The 17,706-nt window shown below is 47.3% G+C and overlaps 1 protein-coding gene across 1 annotated transcript in view; it reads right to left on the bottom strand.

Annotated features, from left to right (window-relative positions):
• Nucleotides 1–924: 924 nt before the first annotated feature.
• ngfra (nerve growth factor receptor a (TNFR superfamily, member 16)) overlaps nt 925–17,706 on the bottom strand; it is a gene marked incomplete at both ends in the record, with an annotated part of 33,332 nt that continues 16,550 nt past the window's right edge. Inside the window, 4 exons of the mRNA XM_080523380.1 lie at nt 925–977; nt 5,767–5,981; nt 6,967–7,216; nt 14,383–14,742. Of these exons, the coding sequence (XP_080379506.1) occupies nt 925–977; nt 5,767–5,981; nt 6,967–7,216; nt 14,383–14,742 (878 nt within the window). The remainder of the gene's footprint in view (nt 978–5,766; nt 5,982–6,966; nt 7,217–14,382; nt 14,743–17,706) is intronic.

The raw sequence follows: 17,706 nt of genomic DNA, 5'->3' as shown, positions 1-17,706 counted from the left end.
GGGAGCTACTGTAGTAGAGAGGATCCTAGAGAGAGAGAGAGGGAGAGAGAGAGAGTGGGGGGGGAGAGAGAGAGAGAGAGAGAGAGAGTGGGGGGGGAGAGAGAGAGGGAGAGAGAGAGAGTGGGGGGGGAGAGAGAGAGAGAGAGAGAGAGTGGGGGGGAGAGAGAGAGAGAGAGAGAGAGAGACACAGAGAGACAGAGAGAGGGAGAGAGATTAGCTCAAGCTGTGCTGCTGCTGCAGTTCTACAGGAGACTGGAGATGTGAGGCACTGAGAGAGTAGGACTAGCCACCCAGGACAGAGAGACAGAGAGAGGGACATGCTGAGAGAGAGAGAGAGGGGGGGGGGGGGGCGAAGAGGGGAGGCACCAATATTTCAAGGCCAGTGAGTAATGGCAGGATATGGGGCAGATGAATAGCCTAACAAAGGGTCAATTGATGTTGCGCCGGCAGTGAACTGCCAGGGGGGAAAGGGGGGGGGGGGCACACTCCTTCATTAGATGCCATGTACTGTAATGATACAGTCAACCCCACGCACGAGAGTAGACACAGAGGTCAGGATATTCAATTCAATAATACATGAAGCTTTGAGTGTTGTGGGCGGGCGGTTGTGTTTTTGAAAACATTGGGAAGGCGGAGGTGATATTGAGTGTTGGTATGAGGGGTTGTTGTTGTCAGAGAGGTTTCGTGTTCAGAGTTGAGGGTCTGTGCAGCAGAGGTCCAGGGGCCAAGTCTGTGGTGCTCTCCTCTGTCCACTCAGGGTCCATACTGGGAGAGTACTGGTCCAGTTAAAGACAAACGGCCACCGGGGGCCTTGTCGTATCCCAGCAGCCCATTCAGTCTGTATGTGTCCCCACCTCCACATGTCCACGGTAACCCCACGAGCCCCCTTCTCTTCCTCCCCCTGTCAGCAGCTTCTCCTCTTCCTCAGGCCTGGGGGGGAGGTGAGTCAGGCTGGGGTCCCCCGTCCACCCTCACAACTAGGAGACAGAGAAAGAGAGAGAAAGAGAGAGAGAGAGACAGAGAGAGAGAGAGAGAGGGGGGGGGGAAGAAAGAAACACGTCAAAAACATGTAAAGTACATCCTGTTGACTAGAGGTTAGTGGTGTGTGTTTTACACTGTATGCCCTGTAGGGGGCCCTGTGAGGTCACACATTCATCCACCCCTCCAACAGTTTAACTTAAGTCATTACTGGAGTAAAGGAGAGGGACAAATGCCCCCTTTTCCCACCAACCCCTCAACCTGTTGTCAATTCAGGGATGCCATGGAAACGCTTCCGGAATGCAGAGGCGTTTTTTAGAGGAGCTCGGAGTTCACTGGTTGTTTTCTTGTCTTGATCAATGCACCCCTGTGCCAGCCAGAATGTACAAGAGAGCTCTAATTCTAAAGGTTCACAAGAAGGGCTTTATTTGTGTCTAGCACACTATGACATCATGTGCGCACAAGCTCGGAAGAATGTTGTTTGTCGATCTTGCCGTCGACTGCACATAATGGATTCGGATATTAGATACGTATTATGAAATAGTTTCGCCTCCTGTTCTCTCTAGCCTCCCGCTATTCCTATTGATTCTGTCCAGGGCTGGCCACGGTCTGTGACTCCTCTTTCTTCCTGTTTAGACAGGCATCCGAAAGCGCAGGCAGCACAGACACTGAACAGAGAGACACACTGAGCAGTCCTACTGAAGGCATCGCTCTGTGTAACACACATGTCCTTGTGGTCCAACTACAGGATCTTCAGTTTGAATGGTTCATACAGTGTTCATACTCTCTCTCTCTCTCTCTCTTTCTCTCTCTCTCTCTCAAAACAATATACACATGCCTGTTCTTCTAATTCAGCTAATAGCTAGTAGTGCACATGATTGTACTAGTACACATGACTCATGTAATATTGCTTTAAATGGGCGCCACTACTCTACACATTGTAATTTTAAGAATCTGAATCTACACGCACACACACACACACACATACACACACACAAAAGACACTCAGGCAACAGCTCATCTCAGAACCTGTTCTTCTAGGGCACACAGAGAACGGCCATCACTCATGCATCACTCAGTGCATGGTCCAGGTATCGGCTTAAACACTGACAGACGTCTCCTTTTCTCTTCCATTGACGTGTTCAGCCCAGGCTGATTCGATTTTAAGCCGCTCACAAGCTCTCGAGGATTGCTGATTTAGATTTAGATTATTTCCAAGACTCCAGAGACTGAGATTGAGATTAAATCGACTCGACTGGCAATAAGGCAATCAAGTGCTCTGCTCTCGGGAGGCATAAGTACGGGCCAGGAGACAGTCTTGTTTCACTCCAGCAGCCTCGGGGTCACCTGACCAACCCCCTCACACCTGTCAATCACCTGCAGTGACACACGCCCCTCTGGCACTGAACTGTCTTTAACATTCCCTAACATTCCCCCTCACATTCTATTAGTCGGTCTGTGACAGGAAGATAGGGCATTGGCCTCTCTATCTGATCGTTACCCTGCAGCTTCTAACTGGATCCCCAAACACTGTCAACTAAACCGTTTACTAACAGAGATTCAAGACTCCGTCTTCACTTTTTAAACCTTTTACACACACAGATTCAACATTCTGACCACACTTTCTAAACCTTGTACAAACAGAGGTTCAACAGGCATTTCTATGTATATGGGGCATACTGTTATGTTTCGCCTGCAGCTCCCCAGCTCCTAAGCTCTTGTCTATGCTCTCCTCAGCCTCCCCTCATAAACATAAAGCTCTTCTGCCCCTCCCCTAACCCGTCTCAGCCCATTGCCCCTCTCACCAGACCACATTTTGATTGACAGTTGCCATGACTCCAGTTCATGTTGAAAGTGGGGCCAGATACAGGGCAGGGGGAACCGGCAAGGTGATGGGTGAGATGAGTGAGAAGTTTAAATGTAAACACCCCCTCACTACATCTCGTATAGAGCGACTACTGAAGGTAAACAAAGGGGGGCTTGGAGAAGAAAAAGAGACAGATTTCTTTTTAGGGAAGGGAGGCAGGTTACTAGATCGCACTGCAGAGTAGCGCACATTTAATAAAGATGTCTTGTTATGTTGTCTCCTTAGGGAGGTCTTCCCTCAGGGCAGTGACTCAGAGAGGGAGTGTCCTTTAGGCTGTCAGTCATTTACATTTACATTTACATTTACATTTACATTTAGCAGACGCCTTTATCCAAAGCGACTTACAACAAATACATGTGTCTAAGTAAGTTAGTCAGTCATCAATCTTCATAAGAAAAAGAAATGTATGCTAGAACCAGGGGCCATTGGCAGCCACAATGCTAGAAGAAGTTCTCTATGATTTTAGTTTCTCAGTCTGCAAGTTATTAAGCTTACAGAGTAGATCAATACATTTGTCTAAGTAAGTGAATCATCTATCCATCCATCTATCCAACCCTAACCCTAACCCTGATTTACTTGCTTTGGCTGTTGCTGACAGCCTAACCAAAGAGTGCTGTGAATTATTTTTGTCACATAAATTCTGGTTCATTTGAAATACGAAATACGTATGATATGTATTTAGTGTGTATATTCTCACCCCCGTGGGTATTTTAACAAGTCACCATTAGCAGTTGAAGAACAACCCACAGCATGTGTGCAGTGCTGTACTTTAATGGCTTCCTCACCATCAGACAGAGCTTACGCTAATTAGCACCAATTAAACACTGTTTCTGGATCAGATTCAAGCAGTGTTCAGGAAGCAGGGGAATCGGGCCTGGGCTTCATCACACAACACCTGCTAATGAGCCAATCAGACAAAGAGACGTTGGGATTAAAGGGGTGGATGTCCAGTCAATAAACCAATCACATGCTAATCCTCAAGAAAAGATGCCTTATTTTCTCCATTATACCAGGAGCCGTGCATCTCTTGGGGGAAAATAATGAATAGAATTTCCACAACAAAAACTATAACCAAAACAAAGCAAGAATTTCCCAGGCATCATGAGGCATAATGGGTATCCTGGATAGAGATCAGCCAGCATAGCGGTGGCCATCGTAGCTTTAGTAGTATCACACAACACCCATTAGTATTAAAGTACGTTTTAAATCAGCAGAAATACACAGTTTGCAGTGTAGGCTAGGTGGAAATGGGAGGACGGGCTCATTGTAATGCAGATCAAACATGTGTGATGTTTTTGATACCATTTCTCATTCTATACTCCATGCATAACACTGAGCCTGTCCTCCGATTCCTACCTCCACCAGCCTCCCCTGATCGGTTGTGGGTGTGATAGTTAACTCACTAACATGGCTGTGTAATTATCCACTGAGCTATGATTATGAATAGAGGGATGCAGAGATGGCCAATGACTGAATCACTAGAGCCCTTAGGCTCAGCACTTAGGAGGTTTGAAAAACAAACTCCTCACTCAGTAGATTTTCAGTTTTTTCCTTCTTCCCTTCAATTACAAAGAGAGAGAGACAGAGAGAGAGAGAGAGAGAGAGAGAGAGAGGATGAGAGAGGATGAGAGAGAGAGAGAGAGGGGGAGAGAGGTGAGCAGAGGATCGCTCTCTAGAGTATAAGAGAAGTGTCTGTGCCATGCATTTGTGAATGGGAAGTTAGGCCACTCTGTGCTGTATGGAGAAACCACTTCACATTCCTCAAGCTCCCGCTTTTGTTTTATGTCTCTTCGTCTGTCTAAAGGTTGCTCTGCTTCACAACCATTCACCATGTATTCCCACAATGCACTACTGCTCGATGAGGGGCTCTCTCTTGGATGGCTGTGGTGGTGTTGTTACCTACCCAACGCTTGCTTTAACAGGACCTCATCTCTTTCCCTCCCTCTCTCTCTCTCTCTCTCTCTCTCTCTCTCTCTCTCTGTCTGTCTGTCATTCTAACTCTGTCTGTCTCTCTCTCTGTCTCTCTCTCTCTCTCTCTCTGTCTCTCTCTCTCTCTCTCTCAGCATTGCTTAGTAGGCAGAGTGGTAAACATTGGTCACAAACATCAATGTAATGAGATATAAACTGTGTACAGTAGGTGGTTCTTCCTGCCTCCAGCTGGGGCCACCCACACGCCTGACCCAGCTATAAACCTCCACCAACCTCCATCTGAATACCTCTATCTGAGCCAACATCTGAACCTCCACCAACCTCCAACCTTCAGCACATCCATATACAGTACACTGTATGGTCATGGTGCGTGTGTGCCTGTGCTGCATGTCTTAGTGTCGAGTGTTAGAGGGACATACAGAACAGTATATATACTGTATATATACAGTCACTGGCCACTTTATTAGGTACACCTTGCTAGTACTGAGTTGGACACCCTCTTTTGCCTTCAGAACTGCCTTAATTCTTCGTGGCATAGATTCAACAAGGTGCTGGAAACATTCCTCTGAGATTTTGGTCCATATTGACATTATAACATCACACAGTTGCTGAAGATTTGTGCCAAGAAATTATCCCCCACACCATTACACCACCACCACCATGTCCGCCAGAGAACCATTCTGACTATTCTCTGTTACCCCTAGAGATAGTTGTGTGGGAAGATCCCTGTAGATCAGTACTTTCTGAAATACTCAAAACAACCCGTCTGGCACCCAACACCCATGCTGCGTTCAAAGTCACTTAAATCACCTTTCTTTCCCTTTCTGATGTTTGGTTTGACCTTCAGCAGATCGTCTTCTTGACCATGTCTACATGCCTAAATGTATTGAGTTGCTGCCACATGATTGGCTGATTAGATATTTGCGTTAACGTGCAGTTGAAAAAGGTGTACCTAGTAAAGTGGCGTGTATAGTAGAGTGTATAGTCCTCACCTATCTGCTCCTGGCCGTAGCCCTGAGGTGGCTGGGCCTGGACCTGAGCCTGGGCATGCTGCTGCTGCTGCTGCTGCAGTTGCTCCTGCAGACTCTGGCTGTCCACCGAGATGCCGCTGTCACTGTGCAGCTTCTCTCCCTCCGGCGTTTGTGTCTGATTGGCTGTGACAGCCCGGTTGTTTGCCGCCTGTTTGTTCTGCTTGCAGCTGTTCCACCTGTGCGGAGCGAAATGGAACAGGAAGTGAATAAATCCTTATCCCAAAAATGATATACAGCCAACAGTGATTTAATGGTGAGAAACACATGACATGACAACGTTCCCATCCCTGTTGGGATCTTAGTGAGGACACATGGACGGGACCACAAACAGGACATCTCAATGTGCGCCCAAATAAACACATGTTTTAGAGTTCCGCTGTGTTCTGCATCTATTTATTCATTCGAGTAAATAAGCTTACGACAAGAGAACGAGGGTCCCAGATGTGGAAGGAGTTGCATGAACTGTTTGGGTTGACGAAGCTGGCACTCAGATTTCATTGGGGCTACATTTTTCAATCGATTTGATGTTGAGCTTGTTTACCTGCTCGATTGTGTTTGAGTCTGTGTGCGTGTGTCTATGTGCGTGTCTGTGTGTGTGTGTGTGTGTGTGTGTGTGTGTGTGTGTGTGTGTGTGTGTGTGTCTGTGTGCGTGTGCGTGAATGCGTGCATGCGTTCATGCATGCATGTTTGTGTGTGTGTGTGTGTGTGTGTGTCTTTGCTAATGCATGATGTGTGTGTTTGTGACCTCTGTGATGCTTTATGCTCTAAATGTGTGACCTTTGAGATGCATTATGGTGTGTTTGTGTGGGAGGTTGTAATCATGTGGTGTAAGTGGGTCACTGTCTCGCCCTTCAACGGCAGACAGACCTCAATATTTCACCGGCCCTCTCTGCCCCCCTGCCTTTCTTTAGCCATAGGCTACATCACTCAAACACCACTCGTCCTCTCATCTCCCTCACTCTTTAATCTCTCCGTCCTATTTCATTCCCTTCTCTCTTCCCTCTCACAGGCCAGTGAAAAAGAATACTGCGTCTTTGAGCCTCGGAAAAGCGCTATATAAATGTAATGAATTATTATTACTATTATTATTATTATTACTGCTGTGTGGGCTTGTGGAGCTCCCTGTGTGTGTCTTTGCAGACACTCTTCACAGCCCCTTACCTCTTGAAGACGATATAGGCCACCAGCCCCACCACCACGGCAGCCAGGATGGAGCAGTAGATGGGGATGAGGTTCTCGTGGAAGCCGTGGCCCAGGAAGCGCGGGGAGCTGGGGTTGCGTGTGGTGGTCTCCTCCCCTGGGGAGGGGCTGCTGGAGCCATCGGGCAGGAGGCCCTCTGTGAAGAAGGGAGGAGGAGACAGATCCGGCGGATTGGTGGGAGAGGACTCGGAGTAGGATGGGTAGAGAGGATCTGAGGAGGAAAGAGGAGAGAGGGAATGAGATATTGCCGTATCAGACAGTGCCATACAGAAAAGTGCCATGCAGTCATATTTTCAAACAAGGTCATCATTTTACTGTCGAAAACGATTTATCTTAAAAGTCACACAATTAACCTTCAGTACAGTCACAACCAACTTCAGAGATATATAATCACTCCACGAGGCAACATGAACCCAGCCGCCTTGGAAGCTGCTTATTATGCGCAGTTAGTCCATTACCAAAAAGGACATAAAAGGAAAGAGAAAACAGAACATATACTTTCTCATAATGAAAATAGACAGTTTTATATGCTGAACAGGTCATTCTTCAGTGGCAACTTATGTGACTGGTTTAACTGGGTTTAAATGGGTTTATTCACAAAGTCCCGATCCAGATGTTTGACAATTCACGTCAACAGCAGAGATGCTATCTGGTGAAAGAGAGGGACTGCTAACTGTCACTCATACACACATAACACAAACATTGCCGTAACCAGGGTAATCTACCGAGGTCGTGCACAACCCATTTAAGGGTTCAGGAGGGATCCTTCCCCAGGAGATTATTTTTTTTTTTAGCTCAAAATGCATTCTGGTGCACTCTCAAGTACATACATGTACTGTATGCAAAAATGAACAAGCTGTCAATGGAATTCATTAACATCATGAGAGCATTTTTTGTTACCCTCTCTGTCTTCCCTCTCCCAATGAATGGTAAACGTGTCTCATCCTACACGTATGTAAGTTGCTTCACCGCAAGATTATCAAAGCTTTCGAGAGAATGGACTTTCATTATTATGTATGATCAATGACGTAGCTCACATATGAAATAATAATTTAGAGATATATAATATAGCCTACATAGGGAAAATGTACGGTATGATTATATATATTTTTTTTTTTTTTAAAAACAGAGGTCATGACCATGGTGTCCTCAATGGTAATAGTAACGGCCCTGAACACAAACCCAGCACACCATGACTCTCACCAAGTCCTCCTTAAGTAAGAGAACCAGCGATCTCTCTATGTCCTTACATGGCACACACGCAAGTGGATGCATGCAGTACAAAGTCGGGGGCTTTAGGGGGGTCAGAATGTTGATGCTAGGGAAGCAGCAGGAAAGCTCTCTGCTACTGGAGGGGGGTCTGGTTTTCATCAGGCCTAAACCACTAAAGAGAAGTCCTTTTTATAAATTGTCCTATTTCCCCTCTCTCCCTTTCCTGTGAATTGCATTAATGATCAACTGCAATTTGATCATTGTGCCAGGGACAATATGGTCACCCTGAGGGCTTAGATTTCCTTGGCAGTCGCACTGGACTGTTCTGTTCTTAGCCGGGCATCTGCGGTGTCATGCTACTCCATTATTGGTCTAACTGTGGTTCTGTAGTAACACTGTTATGGTTCAAGCAGAGGCAGACCAGGCCAGTAGTCGTCATACCCTGAGGGGCATAGAGATTGAGAATAGAGATAGGATGTACAGTAGGTAGGAGAGGTGTTTGTTCAAAGCCCACCAGGATCAGGCTGTGGTGGGGGGGAGGGGAGTCTGTTCTCAAATAATCTCCCCCATAGCCAGGCCAGGGGATGGGAGGGGAAGAGAGGAGAGGGGGAGGGAGGGAGGGTAGGGTATGGGAGGGGATGGGAAGGGAGGGGATGAGAGGAGAGGGGAAGGGAAGGAAAGGGAGGAGAGAGGAGGGGAGGGGAGGGGAGGAAAGGAGAGGAGAGGAGAGGAGAGGAGAGGAGAGGAGAGGAGAGGAGAGGAGAAGAAAAAAGATCATCTGCTAGCTATTAAGAAATAAATTTGGGTGTGTAATGACAGTTCAGAGACTGACAAGATGTGGTCAGTTGACAGATTGAATAAATAATAGCAGTAGCCTTCACAGCAATAGGAAACCGGCATTACACGTAGTTGTTTTTTTTTGTTACCGATTATTAGTCAGTTTGTCAGATTTCTCCACATTGATTTAATGAATAATTTATAACAAGGGTAACTCCCCTTAAAACTCCCCAGGGAACCTGATGGGATTCTTATGTAAAATTCTGTGAAGTTCTTCTGCTTGTTAAGACTCATATATATTGCATGGCTGTTTCCCTGCCTATGACAGGGCATTCTTAAGTCCGATGGGAGGTATACGTTTACTGAAACTGTAAGGAATACCATTTCAGAATGGACACATACAGTACATGGTGAAGGCCATATTTAGAAACAGAAATAAAACAGAACCTATTTAAAGGTATGATATCGATTGGATTGTCCTCTAGGTCAAAGAGGTGTTGAGCTTTTGTAAGTAACCAGTACACATGGTCATGTTTGCATGGGAACACTACTGGTGTGCATGCTACTGTACATGCATCTCTTGATCTTTCTTATGAAATAGAAAGGTCTCCTCATTTACACCATACGTGGTGCAGATAAGATAATAATGGTTTAGCATTACAGCAAAGCAATATCTACAAATAGACACAGAGGAGATTTTTTTTTTACGGTTAAGGAATATTAGCTTTCCTGTCTCGCCCCGGAGTGAGTCATAAAAGCAGACGCGTCAGCCGCGATGATCCGGGGGCCATCTCTCTCTAACCATTTATTACTTCCCCCTAAACACACATATACATCAGTAACACCTCTGAATATGAATTATGACTGTCTCTCTCATCCGGAAAACCCTACTGATGGCTCTCATGGGTGTCTGCAGTATGTCAGAGTGACTCAACACAGAGAGGGGCTAAACCAGACCCACACTGTCACTTTCACTTTTTCTCGCTCCTGCTCTCACTCTCTGATGTTGTCCCCTCCCCCCTCCCCCCTTCCGCTCTCTCTCTCTCTCTCTTTCTCTCTCTCTCTCTCTCTCATTCATTTCTAATGCGTAGCTGCATGCAGCCTTGCGTTGATGTAGAAAATATGGTTGTAAAATAAGGAATAAACCTGTGTCTCCAGTGCCTGTTTCAGTCGTCTGGGAGTGGAAGCCAAAGGCGGCGTTGTTTTAACTGTTTTATTTCGACTTCAGTGGATTTAAAACGGCCCTGAAACAAATAAAACTACCCTGAGACTTTACGAGCCCAGAACCACGAAGATGTGTTTATTAGGGGGAGTGGAGCAGAATAAAAAAAGTTTAATTTTTATTTGGCATTTTAGGTATTTATGGTAAAGTTAACCCTCTGTTGTTGTGAAAGCATTCCCTCATTGATGTAGTGCAAATCTAGGCTGGAGGACAGTTATTATCAGACACATCACACACACACACACACACACACACACACACACACACACACACACACACACACACACACACACACACAATGACCTCTTTATAAGGCAGAAAACACTCTCCCTCTGTCTCAATATGCCCTATCTCTATCTCCCTCATTGGCTCTGGCTCTAGCTAACACCACACACACACACACACACACACACACACACACACACACACACACACACACACACACACCTCTCTCTCTCTCTAGATGAAATTATTCAAGTTGGTGTTCTGCTTTCCATAGAGGGTGGGTGTGTGTGTTAATAGGAGGAGTGAGAAAGTGAGAGTGTCAGGAGAGTGTGTGGGGGAGAGGGGAGGGGTTAGAGTGGATGGAGGAGTAGATGAACAGAAGTGCTGCTGTAAAGTGCTCTGATTAGCAGGAGTAATTACACTGCAGCAGTGAAGGCAGTGAACGCACAGAAACCCCCCCCCCCTCCTCTGTTCCCTTGGCCTCGCCACTCAAGGATGCTCTCCTTCATTCACAGAGTGTACACATACACACACACACACGCACGCACGCACGCACACACACACACACACACACACACACACACACACACACACACACACACACACACACACACACACACATAGGGCTGGTTAGTCTCTGGCTCTTTAAATAAAAACATTCCCCAAGCTGCAGAAACTGGTTAGTCTTTGACTAGAAGCTGTTGGTACTGTAGTTTTCTTTGAACTCTGACCAGCTATTTGAGAAAAACACATGCAGGTTGGCTGGCTCCTAAAGTCATGAAAGAGGAAGCTTAAGTGTTCCAGGAGAAAAGAGTGTTTGAGACAGGTTTTTGTTGCTATAAGCTAGGGTGTGTGTGTGTGTGTGTGTGTGTGTGTGTGTGTGTGTGTGTGTGTGTGTGTGTGTGTGTGTGTGTGTGTGTGCGTGCGTGCGTGCGTGCGTGCGTGCGTGCGTGCGTGCGTGCGTGCGTGCGTGCGTGTGTGTGTGTGGTGTGTGGTGTGTGGTGTGTGGTGTGTGGTGTGTGGTGTGTGGTGTGTGTGTGTGTGTGTGTGTGTGTGGTGTGTGGTGTGTGTGTGTGTGTGTGTGTGTGTGTGTGGTGTGTGGTGTGTGGTGTGTGTGTGTGTGTGTGTGTGTGTGTGTGTGTGTGTGGTGTGTGGTGTGTGGTGTGTGTGTGTGTGTGTGCGTGCGTGTGTGTGGTGTGTGTGTGTGTGTGTGTGTGTGGTGTGTGGTGTGTGTGTGCATGTGTGCATGTGTGCGTGCGTGTGTGTGAGTGTGTGTGTGTGTGTGTGTGTGTGTGAGTGTGTGTGCGTGTGTGTGTGTGTGTGTGTGAGTGTGTGTGCGTGTGTGTGTGTGTGTCCTGCTGCAGTGTGTTCAGTGCTCATAGAGGTCACCCAGCGAAACCTGAGCGTAAGCAGGAGAAATCCCAGCACTCTTATCGACCCTCCAGAACAACAGCACAGCACATCTGCTGCATCCCCGCCCCCCCCCCCCCCCCCCCCTCTCTCTCTCTGTGTACTGTAAGTGATTGACAGTTTGGAAAGAGCTGGATATGAGAGGAGGATGTGAAGCTTCTTTAGCTACTTTACCACACACACACACACACACACACACGCAGTGCGTCAGCAGGACAGAAGTAGTCTCAGAGAGGTCTCACACGCATAGCCCTGACCTGAAGCCTCCTCTAAGACATCTTCCTGTTCGACAACGGCAACTGAAGACATCTGATACCAAAAGAATCCCAGACAGCGAAGTGCCTCTTGTGTTTAATAAGCGCATGTCCCATCATGGCCCTTCCCAGACCACCAGAGAGGCTTGGGAACAGCCATGGCGTTCAATGACGGCCACAGGGTGTGTGACAGAGCTCTCCTTTCACATGCCAGAGGACTCCTTCTGACACGCTACACAGGGCAAGGTCACCCAGCGCACAACACTACCACTACTGCCACCCAGCCCCCCCCCGCCACCAGCCACCCGCCAGCAGCCAGCAGCCAGGGCAACATGACACTCACCCAGGGTCACAGAGGCGGAGATGGAGCACGGAGGTGAGGGGTGAGGCCGTGGCTCTGGTTCTGTGGTGTCTTCAGCTCCACGGGTGGTCGTCCATGGGGCAGCACAAGGCTGTATTGTACTCTACTGTATTATGATATACAATAGAGGTCCCAATATAGCTAATACAGCTCGGATTCATTCATTCATTCAGTCACTGTGGAGAGGGTCACGTGATGTCGTTTGATTTGGTCACTGCGACTCTCACAAAACAGGTCACTGCGACTCTCTCAAATCTCACGCAATCTGTCATGGTGTAGTAACATCTTATTCCCGTTTCCCTGGTTCGTCTTGTTCTTATCGTCAGTAATTTACTTCAAAGGTAGGAAATCGTTTGGATTATGAGTTTGGGGAGGTGCTGAGAAAGGAAAGTGTGAGAAAGTGTCTCCTTCTCTCCTCTCTTCGTTGTTTTACTTCACTTTCTTCTCTTCTGTCCTCAAACTCTAATCTCCCCTCTTCCTGAACAAAGACATCCTTGGCTGATCAGAAGCAGGTTTTTCTGGCTTTTTGAAACCACAGGAACAGCTGCCGGTGTGTGTGTGTGTGTGTGTGTGTGTGTGTGTGTGTGTGTGTGTGTGTGTGTGTGTGTGTGTGTGTGTGTGTGTGTGAGAGAGAGATGGTAAGTGTGACGTGTTATCACCTCATCCCTTCTTTCATCCTCTCCTCCTTTTACAGCTTTTATCTCTTCTCGGTCTGTTTCACGGACTAACAGAGGACAGCCAGCCACAGCTTAAAGATGACAGCATATTAGAAGGGGAAGGGTTTTACTGACGGTCTCCATCTGCTCGACAAGCATGTCCATCCCAGTGCAACAGGTGTTGACACATTTCCAATATCCATTTGCAACGTGGCACATCCAGGCCTTGCGGTATGCACGCCAACCACGCAAATCTATTCCAAGTCCACGCTCCAAAAAAGTAACTGATGCTACTATCCAAGTCCGAATCCCATAAATCCAGAAGCATTATGAAACTCTTTGTTTTTTTTGGTCCAAAACCAAAAATGGACCGTATGTCATATTGCCAAAACCCATATGAAGCCTTGTTTTATTCCCCTGAATGCTGGAATGTTCTACTCCTACCAAAGGTCACCTGGCTATGGTTTTTGGACACACCTGAAGCGTATCATTCCCTCTATACTGTTCCTGGACTAGACGTCAACCCGGGTCCTGTAACCTTGCTTGTGGTGTCGCTTGGAGCCATACAGAGACAGACATCAGACAGAGACACAGACCTCCCAGAGCCTGGGCCTCTAATCTGCTGACAAGGCTGATTTCATACCACGTCTTCCCTGTTGCTATAAGCTAGGGTGTGTGTGTGTGTGTGTGTGTGTGTGTGTGTGTTAATTTACAGCTTCCTGAGTACGTGCTCCTCAGCTGTGGTATGCCCTTTACTGCAGTGGCCACAGTGCAGCCAGAGTCAATATGGGCCCTCTGGTTAGAGCATGGACATTATGCATCTCTGTGTTGACATTCCACCACTCCTTGACCTCTGTGACCAGCGTTCTGCCTCCTGACTTTTGACAATTTGACTTGCGTTTGACCTCTGATCTTGACTGTTAGAACAGACACATGTGGAAGCCACCCCTGGTGAACCTCTAAATTCATATGGCAAAAGAAAACATTGTGATAGAGACATACATGGCATTACTATCGCCCTTAAAGCACTAGAGGGCAAAGGTTACCATAAGTTCCCAGGGGTTGCTACTGTTTACAACTGTGTGTGTGTGTGTGTGTGTGTGTGTGTGTGTGTGTGTGTGTGTGTGTGTGTGTGTGTGTGTGTGTGTGGCCGTGTGGCCGTTTGTGGCTGTATGTGTGGCCATGTGGGTGTGGGTGTGTGGGTGTGGGTGTGTGGCCGTGTGTACTTTTCAGAATGTGTGTATGAGAGGCTTCTCTTACTGTGGCAGAGGGAGTCACTGACGGGTGTGCAGACGCTCAGCTCCTCCTCGCCCTCGTCACAGATGGTGCAGGGCAGGCAGGGGTCCAGGGAGGTCTCCCTGTCAGAGTAGGTGTCATCCACACACTCCTCACACACCGTGTCATGGTTGTACTCGCAGTGCGCCAACACGCCCTGGCCCTCCGGGCACACCGTACAGGGCTCGCAGTGGCCTGACACCTCGCTCAGGAAGTAGCCGTAGTCGCAGACACAGATGGCGTCGTTGGAGTCGGTGCAGGGCGTCTGCATGCGCATCAGACCTGTGCACTGTGTGCAGGGCCTGCAGACCTCTGTGTGACTGTAGTTCTCTGAGTAGGTCTCGCCTGGAGAGGGCAGGAAGAGGGCGGGGGAGGGGGAGGGGGAGGGGTGGGGGGAGGTGCAGGGGAGGGGGAGGGGCGGGGGTAGTGAGGAGTAGAGGATGGAAGGAGATGAAGGCAAGGATGTGGGAAATAGGTGCACGTAGAGGGGATGGAAGGAGGTGAGGAAAGGAGGAAAGGATAAAGAGGGGCGGAGAGAGAGAGAGAGAGGGAGAGAGGAGAGAGACAGTCAGTCTAATAGTATTAATCATGTTTACTGTGCATTCATTTAAAGGGTGGACACATTGATCCAGTGGGCTCTCAGTGATTTGTGTTCTGGGACATGAACGGTGCTCTTGTTGAGGATGGAGTCAAAAGCCTGCTGAACTCATTATGACCAATATTGATCCCCCTGTTTACTGTACAGAGCAGGGGAGGCTGGTGGAGGTAGAAATCGGAAGGGACTCTCTCATTGTAAAGCATGGAATGGAATGAGGAATCGTTCAAACACATGTCGCCTGACTGAAAAGAAAAGAAAACGTTCAGAGTTCTGTTTTTTCACAATCATTATTCACTCCAAGGTCAGTTATTTATCCGGCAGATGGAAGGCCCAGCTCACTCAGCCAATGTCAGTCAGGGCTGCCCACCTCTCTCACCTTCAGCACAGAGACTGCTGAGCGAACGGCACAGATAAATAACACTGCGTCTGACGGGCCACCACCACTTGTCAGTAGAGTCAACTAAACTAATCCTCACATGATGATGAAGTACGTCTCCTCTCCTAGCTGCCCTGCCACATGTTCCCTGATCCCTCCTTCCAGATAGGCTTCTGGCTCTGCTACTGGACCTGATGGTCTGTAACACAGAGTCATCTCTGGACTTCATTTCACTTCATCCTTCAGTGAAGTTGCCGCCTCCAATAGTCTTGAGTTTCAGTGGAATGAACATTGTGTTTTCTTTGTGCACTGGGAGTTAGCCTCCGCTAATGTTTCAATGTCTTTAGCCACCTTTCCCAGTGTCTTCTCAGTACCGAGTACTGAGCAAACCCGCTCAAGTGGAAATCAAACACAATGTGACGTACAATGATACAGCACCCTTATGATGTAAGTGAGGACATGATGACATGGTCTCTGATCAAAGCCAATCAAGCTGGGTTTGGCGAGAAGAATCATGTGATGCTTGGCTACACTTTAACAATTTGTAATAATTTTAGAGGATGTTTCAAGTGCAGTACTGTGGAGTCATGCTGCTCTGGTGAGGAGGGGAGGTTACGCAGAATTGGATAAAGGCCCTGCTGACTAACTGTTGAGCCAGTTCTGATCCTGTTAATTCAGTTCAGTCATGAGCGTTTGCTCTCTCCAGGAATGAATGTTTGCGGAAGTACTGTAGCAGTGTGAAAACAAATTCTGTTAGATGCGGGTGACCTCTATAGAACTACGCTATTGTCATGCTGGGTTGACTTTCTAGCGGTACAAAGTAATCCATTAATATTGCACGTTCATATAGAATTATTTTCAGATATAATTGGAATTCTACTGAATTATTCATGGCCTGTCTTTTTTTTCAGTGGCTCTAGATGAGAGTGGCAGCGGGCGGAGGGGGGAGGAGGGGGAAGGAGGGGGGTGCTAGGCAGGCTGGATGGGATAACAGATCACAGCAGGAGCTCAACTGGAAATATAGTGTTCCACAAATCCCATTGTGACTCTATGGGATGCTCGTACAATACATGGAGAGGGAGTGAAAGGGGTCACCATTGTACAAACTGCTCTGCTCAGCATGTAGCTTTAAGGTGATTTTTACACTTGCTATTACATAGAGAAAAATATGTATTTGTGTGTGTGTGTGTGTGTGTGTGTGTGTGTGTGCGCCCATGTGTCTGTGTGTGTGTGTGTGTGTGTGTGTGTGTGTGTGTGTGTGTGTGTGTGTGTGTGTGCGCCCATGTGTCTGTGTGTGTATGTCCATATGTTTGTCTGTGTGGTGTACAAGGTGCATGCGTACATGTGTGGGCAGTGAGAAGTGCTAGATGGCAGTTGTTACTGTGTCAAGTAACAGCATATTGCCGGTGTCAAAAGCCCTGCAGCGATGTCCCAGCGCTTGCCTTGTCTAGTAAGCTGCTCTGGCATGTAAACACTAGCACAGGCTGAGGCTAATAGCTCTAACACCTTGTAAACAACGGCACAACTTAGGACCTGACAATGTGGGGTGTCACACTTTAAACACTCAGAGTAGACACTGAGCTGCGCAGCAAGTAGCAGCAAGAAAATGTATACAAAACAACTGGAAATCAAACAACCCTCTGCATTATCTTTTTGTTTAAAGAAAATTGCAAGATACATACCACTGGATAAGATCTGTTATGCCATCACGGGTAAACAAACCGGAGGATTTCAGCAAAATCTGGCAGCCTCCATGGCTTCAAGAGCAAAATAATTGGTTTTATTTTTTTATTTCTTTTATTGTGTTATAGATTTGAACATGATATGACTACAAATGTATTTTCCCCTGTGATTGTTTGTGCTTGTGTGTTTGTTTTGTTTTTGCTTTGTTTGTCTTCAAATTAAAAACTGGAAGAGGTAGCCTACTACAGCATTGAAACATTAGCAGTCCAGGACTCTGACCTCAAGTGGGAATAGAAACAATATTAGCGTCCAGTAGCAAAGCCAGAAGCCTATCTGGAAGCCAGCAACTCCATTTGAAGGATGAAGTGAAATGAAGTCCAGAGATGACTCTGTGTGTTACAGACCATCAGGTCCAGTAGCAGAGCCGGAAGCCTATCTGGAAGTAGGGATCAGGGAACATGTGGCAGGGCAGCTAGGAGAGGAGACGTACTTCATGTGAGGTTTAGTTTAGTTTACTCTACTGACAAGTGGACGCAGTGTTATTTCTCTGTGCCGTTCGCTCAGCAGTCCTTGTGCTGAAGGTGAGAGAGGTGGCAGCCCTGACTGACATTGGCTGAGTGAGCTGGGCCTTCCATCTGCCGGATAAATAACT

This window comes from Nansenia antarctica (assembly GCF_963989245.1).
Source record: "Nansenia antarctica genome assembly, chromosome: 2".
In the NCBI taxonomy this organism is placed as follows: Eukaryota; Metazoa; Chordata; class Actinopteri; order Argentiniformes; family Microstomatidae; genus Nansenia; species Nansenia antarctica.
This window is presented reverse-complemented; position numbering and strand designations above follow the sequence as displayed.